The 7,585-nt window shown below is 47.1% G+C and overlaps 1 protein-coding gene across 2 annotated transcripts; it reads left to right on the plus strand.

The window, feature by feature from the left end:
• Window positions 1-682: 682 nt before the first annotated feature.
• SNRPD1 (small nuclear ribonucleoprotein D1 polypeptide) lies at window positions 683-7,585 on the plus strand. 2 transcript variants are annotated; one of them, XM_027659425.1, is made up of 4 exons: window positions 683-812; window positions 1,361-1,437; window positions 4,369-4,560; window positions 6,938-7,585. In XM_027659425.1, exons 1-4 carry the CDS (start codon window positions 799-801, stop codon window positions 7,012-7,014), a joined length of 360 nt encoding a protein of 119 aa, XP_027515226.1. In that variant the 5' UTR covers window positions 683-798; the 3' UTR covers window positions 7,015-7,585. The 2 variants fall into 2 exon arrangements, with proteins under 2 accessions (XP_027515226.1, XP_027515225.1); XM_027659424.1 differs by lacking the exon at window positions 683-812 and adding an exon at window positions 1,087-1,107.

Genomic DNA, 7,585 nt, shown 5'->3' on the forward strand with positions numbered 1-7,585 from the left:
ACAGTATTCATTCCCCTTCTTCCATCCATCTCTCCTGTTCTTCTTCTTTCTATCCATTTCCCCCCTCTTCCATCTCCCAGTGCCAGTAGGTCAAGGGAGGAAATCCTCCCTCTCTAGTCAGCCCTGGTGAGACGCTGCATCTGGAGTGCTGTGTCCAGTTCTGGGCTCCTCAGTACAACAGAGGCATGGAGCTCCTGGAGTGGGTTCAGTCCAGGGCTACAAGGATGGCTGGGGGACTGGAGCATCTGTCATGACGAAAGGCTGAGGAAGCTGGGCCTGTTCAGCCTCAGAAAAGAAAACTGAGAGAAGATCTCATCAGGGTCTGTAAGTGTCTGAAGGGAGGGTGCCAAGAGGATGGAGCCAGGCTCTGCTCGGTGGTGCCAGGCAACAGGTAGAAACTTATGCACAGGAAGTTCCACTTGAATATGAGGAACGACGTCTTTACTGTGGGAGTGTTTGTGCACTGGAACAAAGCTGCCCAGAGAGGCTGTGGATCTCCCTCACTGGAGGTATTCAAGAACCATCTGGACTCGATCCTGTGTCCTGGACTCCAGGACGACCCTGCTCTTGCAGGGAGGTTGGACCAGAGGGCTCGCGGTGCTCCTTTCCAACCTCCCCCGCTCTGTGAGGCTGTGATTCCTCCAGGCCGCAAGGGGGCGCTGTCACCGCACCTCCCGATCTCCGCCGAGAGCGGCCCTTCCTGGCGCGCCCGGCCCATCCCGGCTCTACCGCGAGCTCTCTGGGCTCCGCTCTGCCCGGGGCTCCCGCCCGCCGCTCCGCCCGGCGCCGCCCGCCGACATGAAGCTCGTCAGGTGAGCGGGAGGGCTCGGATGGCGGCCGATGGAGGCGGATTGACGGCGCCCGCCCGCGCCGGCGGCCCCAGCCGAGCCCGCGCTCTGCGGCCGCCCCGCGGCCCCCCCGCACTGCGGGGCGGGAACGGCCCCGGGATGGGCCCTGCGGGGGCTGCTGGTGGCGGGGCCCCGCTCTGCTGGGCCGCGCTCCCGCCCCGGGGCCTGCGCGGGTCGCTCAGCAAAGCCCCCCGGTTTTGGGGGGAATCCTCTCCCCCGCGATGGGGAGAGCGTTGCCTTGCCGGCATGCTGACAAGCTGTAAAATGGTTCCTTCTTTGTATAACAATGGCTGTTCCGCCGGGAAATAGGCGCTGGTGTCCGGCAGTGTCCCAACTTCCCGTGGCTGGGCGGGACGTAGGGTTTGTCGCTGAAACATTCCCAGCAGAATCCGCGGGCGCCGTCTTTGGGAGCTCGGGGCGAGCGGGTGCTTGGTGTGCAGGCTGTGAAACACGTACGGCTTTGTGTGGGAGCGATGGGGTTGGGGTTTTTTGAACGCGTTTTCAATTCGCAGGTTTCTGATGAAGCTGAGCCATGAGACTGTGACCATCGAGCTGAAGAATGGGACGCAGGTGCATGGAACGATCACAGGTACGGCAGGATAGGAGGCTGTAGCTAAGTGTTCCCAGTCGCCTTTCGGCAGACAATTGGCAGCCACGGCTCAGACTGAGCTTTTTTTGTCCTGTGCTCCCTCTTGCGGGGACCCGCGCTGGAAGAAAAGCTTTTGAATTCACGTTTTTATTGTGGAAGCGCGAGGTGCGTTCGTGTTTGTGTCTGGATGTTGTCGGAAGTCGCTGGGAAGAGTCAGCTGTGACCAGCCAGCCTTCCATAGGCAACCATGAAAATACTGGGGAATTTCAATGGGTCACAGATTGTCTTTGATCTGTATTAGTGGGCGACTTCAACCATGGTTTGGCCAGGGTATATTTTGTGATTATCCTTCTCTGTTTTTAAGGTGCTGCTGGGAGGCTGTAAATTCACTGTAGCACTGGGAGCCTCTGAGCCTGACTGTGGGCTTTGCCTCCAAACAGGCTCGGGGGGGAAGGAAGTGAACTTTCCCAAACCATCGCAAAGCCAGTGCAAGTGTTTTGTAGTCTCTTAGAATTTTAGCAGCGCCTTATCACAGAATCATGGAATGGTGTGGGTTGGAAGGGACTTTAAAGATCATCTAGTTCCAACCCCAGTGCCATGGACAGGGACACCTCCTGCTACACCAGGTTGCTCAGAGCCCCATCCAGCCTGGTCTTGAACACAGCCAAGGATGGGACATCCACAGCTTCTCTGGGCAAACTGTTCCAGTGGTAATGTTGATGAGGTGGTTTTACTGCTGTATCAAACAGGCAGTGGTTATGCAGCTAAACTTCTGTAAGATGTTTCAGTGCCTCCAAATGTTGCAACTGAATCACCTGAAGATGGACTTATTTTTTCAATGGTAGCGCAGATAAATGCCAAATGTTAAGTGCTGATGTGGTCTCAGGTTGGTTAAATTTCGTACATAGGCAGTTCTGATCAAAACCATAATTATTTCTGTTGAACGTGTTTTTACTCTGTTTAAGGTGAACTTAGATGCAAATGCATATTTGCATATATTTGCACTGATTTAACAAGACTGTGGGTTTGAAAATGTGAAGCTGGATGTGGGATTCAGGGCAAAAAGGAATCCTGTCAATGAGAGTATGCCCCCCTGCTGTTGCCAGGGGTCGGTCCTGTTAGTTTGTGGGTGTTATTGTTTAGCAGATGCTTCTTCGTTTCACTGAACTGAAAGTTGTAGGGAAAGTCTTTATGGTTTAGTATATGGTTCTCATGTATTAAAAAATGCGCAAACGATTTTGTTTGCTTTAATAATCTCAGTGAGGGACATTGTTCTGAGGGTGTTCCTGTGAGCTTTACTTCAGAGACATCAGGTATGTAGGTGGTGCGCCTTGTGTTTAACAAGGCAAACCCTCACAGGTGAGCTGAGGAAAGTGCTTTATCTCCTTTCCTACACTCACCTCAGGCAGCTTTTAAAAGCTCTTCTGCCGAGACGCTCTTTAAAAAAAAGTACAACTCCGTCAAGTTTGAATTTTATTCCAGAGGATTGGTTAGGCGCTTTTTTGGCCAGTAGCAATCTGTGGAGATTTGTCAGAGTTCAAAACTGGCATTATTTTGCAGCCAGGTCCATCAGCTTTGATTAGAGGGGAGTGCACCACCCTGGTACCCGATTGCAGCATGCTTTGTTGAACCCAGCCAGGTGGGCAGCAAACACGCTGCTGGTCTCCTGACCTCACGGCTCTTTCAGGCTTAATTGTTGAGCAAAGCTTCTCTCATTTGCTGCTAAGAACCTGCAAACACTTGGAATGCAGTCCATATTTCTCAAACTGCAGTCTTCCCTTTACAGTGGCCGGTGAACTGTGTTCATAATTGCTGTGCTGTTGGATTGTGCAGTCTCTTCTGGGGGTTGGCCAGAGCTGGGTTGCTGAAGAGGCAGGTTTCATATAATACACCTTACATGAACCAAGGGTCTGGGTCAGGTGGAGTGGAGGGGCCAGAAAGCTCTGTAAAATCCAGAAGGAGGGGGATGAGGACAGAGGAAGTATGTGGAATAAGCACAGCACAGTGGTTCTTCTGGTTCTGGGCTGATGCTCACTTGTGTTACTTACCTTGGTAACACATTTTACAGTTTATTTTTATCACAAAGGGTTGTTTGTACAGAAGTTTGAACACAGTAAAATTTTGTTCCTGTGGGTGCCTTGTCGCTGGATTAGCAGGTGTTTGTAAACAGCAGCATCAATCTTTTGTTTCTGTTTTGATTTGAAAAAGTTACTCTTGTTTTCATCTTCGTAGCCGGAGATCAAATCCCGTGGAAAGCTTGCCATAAGCAAAATAAAAACTTTTTAATTGCTTCTCATGACTGTTATTTAATACATGCATCCAACTGAGATAGTTTCCATTTTGGGATTACACACAGCACAGCACAGCACAGTGGGCACAGTACTGATTCCATACAATTCTTACATACTGGCTGTTCTGAGAGCGTGCGAGCACAACGGTTGTTCCTTACAGGAGGGTATTTTATGTACTTTTGTGGTAGATACCACTCTGGTATTGGATGTATTTTATCAGAAAATAAATACTGCTTTGGTGGTTGGATTTTCCTAAGGCTTACAGGAAAACCTGAGAGGTTTGACTTCTTTTTAAAGGAGTAAGGACAGTATTAGACTTCTGTAATAAGCAGCAGTTTATTTGTTGTTCAGAACTGATTTAACCATTGGCTACTGGATGTTTAACTACTGGCTACCTGGCTATTGCCAAGACCTAGATAAAGCTCTCTAGCAATAACGTGTTAAAGGCAGCAATTGATAACTTACTGGGCATAGTTTAAGAGAGAAAAAGACACGTATTTTCATTCTATTAGAGGGTGAATTATTTAATGAGTGGCAGAAGCAGGGATTAATGATCAGGCTAGATCTTGAAGCATGTGCATTCTTCAAAAAATAGGCCACAAGAGACCTCATCCCTGAAATCAGGCTTGTGTTGTTTCAGGAGTGGATGTCAGCATGAATACACATCTCAAAGCAGTGAAAATGACACTGAAGAACAGAGAACCCGTACAGCTGGAGACGCTGAGTATTCGAGGGAATAATATCCGCTACTTCATTCTGCCGGACAGTTTGCCTCTGGATACTTTGCTAGTGGATGTTGAACCAAAAGTCAAATCCAAGAAAAGAGAAGCAGGTTAGTTTGTGCTTTCCTGTGTTTGTTCTGCCTTTGTATGCAGTTTAGTCCTCTGAATCTGAAGACATCTGATTTGAGTGTCTTAACGTCTGCATCTGGTGTCTAATTCCTTCCTCTTTGAGGGTTTGATACTGTACTGGTTTAATCTGCCTTTCCCACCTTCTTGTCATCTGCAGAGCAGTCATTCACTTGAAATTATGCGTATGGCTTTTCATGCATCTGGTTTTAAAAATGTAAATGTTTTGCAGCTTGAGTAAATCTTAACCTATCTCAGTCTCACAGTTGGCAACAGCGATTTACACTTCTCTTCTCCGAGTGTCTGCTGATTTTCCCCAGTTTGTATGGGGAGCTTCACACAGACTAATAAGAAGGTACAGGACAGTATCTCAAACAGTACTGAATGGTTCACTGAAATTTGGTGGTGGATAAAAATGGTATCTCTGAGAACTGGATTTGAGAGACTTGAGAACCTGAGGGAGTCCAGGCTGTATATTCCAATGAGCAGATCTCTAGCTTTGGTTCCCAGTAGTGTTCCACTCTGCTCTTCCTGGAACTTTTTTCTCAAAAAACTGTTGAACAGAAACCTTTTCCTTAGAAGCCAAATATTATAGCGAGTAATTCAGTTTTAATCCAGACTATTAAAGATTAATATCCAGTAAACCCCAGAATATCCATAGCAGTATATATTTTGCCCAGCAGTTAGTCTGTGTATTTTTAAAATAGTGAGCTGTGAGTGAAAGCTAATTGTGCTCCAGAGTAATGTCATGCCCTTTCTCCTGCAATTAGTGTGTAAGTATTTGGATCTGCAGTGTGTTATGCATTAGTGTGCTCACCTTTCTGACATGGTGTGAGGAGCCCTCGGGTGCATCACCAAGTGCAAGCGCTGTGGCTGTTGTCTCTATAGAGAAGACAGATAAAACTCCCAAGGGGATTTTGCTCCTCTCACGTCCATTTAAAAACAATCTGACCACATGGAGAAATGAGTGTGATTGGATTGCTTTTTTTCCTGGACCCCACAGTGTTTGGTTCTTTGAGGGAAGCAGCTGTGACAGCCCCAGTTACCTCCGTTTGATGCTCGCTGCATCCACAGTGTGCGGAAGCACTCTGACTGCAGCTGTGTTGTGCTGCCTTAATCTGTAAATGCTCTTCAGCTTCAAGAGTGTAGAGCCCATGGTCTGTCCTTGGCAAGTGGAATTGTCAGTGGAAGGCAGGATGCTGGCTGTGCTTGTATGTGGCACATGTGCCTTGGGTCCAGGTGTGCTGGCGCTTAGCAAATGCAGCTCTCTACTGATGCACGTAGCTGCTGCCATCGTTTAGTCAGGTGTTGACATTTCCATGGAAATTACAGAGTCAGTCTGTTATCAGCAAAAAAGTGACACCGTGCTTTTGTGAAATTTGCCTCGTGGCTCTGCTCTTTCTGTCTTTGCTGCATTTGTGACCTACATGCCAGAATAATCCATGACCTGTTCCATGAGGGGGTGTTAGTGTGTCTCTCTTACCGAGCCACCCATTTCTGCAGAGTTTTTAGTATCTTTGTGAGCCCTGCACTCACAAACATGTTTGAAATGAATCAGTAATTTCTTAAGTTTGTAGGGTGGCCTAGCAACTGGGTGGGTCAAGTCATGTTTCTTTAGGAGAAACTGGTGCAATGGCACGTTATCACTGTATGGATCACGTGACCTTCAGCAGTTGCAACCTGAATTATCCTGTGCTTCTGTTTTCCCTTTACCATTAAACAGCAGTAATTAAAACTGGGGGCACACAGCCAAGACCTTGGCCTCAGAGCCACGTTTGAAATTGGCAGAGGTATCACTGAAAATAGCTGTTTGGTGGTGGGATCCCTTCAAAATGCTGCCCTTCCACATGGTGCCTGAGAATGGTGAGCTTGGGAATCACACCATGTTAAAACTCTCATTTCCCCTAAGCAGAGTATTTCATAAAGCACAGTGAGAGCTGTGGCCAAAAAAAAAAGTCTTATCCTCCGTACTGTATAGTAACAAAATACTCTTGTCTTGCATACACTTTTTCTGATCCCTTCTGGAAAATGAGATTTTATGAAAACGAAAAAGAGGAGGAATTCTAGTTCCCTGTCAGACCTACCCTAGCACTTGGGAGCAGCCAGCTGTTACATCCCCTTGTTTTCTGCAGTGAAGCCAAGGACAGAGACTGGTCTGTGGAAGTTGTATACTGAAAAACCCAGTACTAAAGATGAAAATATTGCCTGAGACTTACTGAGCATTAAAAGACTTAATGTCTGACTTCATGTCTCATCACATGGAAGCCGTGTGGTGGTTTATGCTCGATACAGAATGTTTTAATTAAAATGAAAGTATTCCTGGGTCTCACTTGATTTATCCTTTTTCTTTCACCTGCTAAGTTGCTGGAAGAGGCCGTGGCAGAGGCCGTGGCAGAGGCCGAGGTCGTGGAAGAGGAAGAGGAGGCCCAAGACGATAACTTCTCATCACGCAACTGTTACCAAATTCTGGGCAGTTTCAGATATTTTTTTGTACAGGTCTTGTTTATGGTATCCATTTTTAATAAACCGAAATGTGAAAAGGTCGTCTTTCCTTTGTTAGCAGAGCCTGGGGAGGGAGGTGTGTCCTGTTTCCAGGGGCTGTTACAGACTAAGCAGGTCTTGTTGGTGTTGGCTGTCACTGTCAGGATTTTGCCCACCCCTGAAGGCCGTACAATTGCCTCTTGCTTTTCGGCTCAGAACGAGAGACCTGCATTGTTGTGCTTTAACAATGTGTGAAATTAATCCTTCCTTTGTAAGGCACTTCCATCTTCTAATGGTTACATAGTTAAGACACTGTATCAAGAACCCCCATCCCATGAGTGTTTCTCAAGTGTTCTTCAGAGCGACTTTTTTAAAGTTCATAGATATAATTTTAATGTTTTCTATTACATGAAGCTTACAATTTAAACATGTTGCTTTCTTTATAAAACATATACATGGGGAAATTAACCAGGTCAGTGGAACTGCTGGATTGTTACATCTGATGATTAAAGAATACCTGGATATGAA

The sequence above is a fragment of the Corapipo altera genome, unplaced genomic scaffold (assembly GCF_003945725.1).
Source record: "Corapipo altera isolate COAL_440 unplaced genomic scaffold, ASM394572v1 44b, whole genome shotgun sequence".
NCBI lineage: Eukaryota > Metazoa > Chordata > Aves > Passeriformes > Pipridae > Corapipo > Corapipo altera.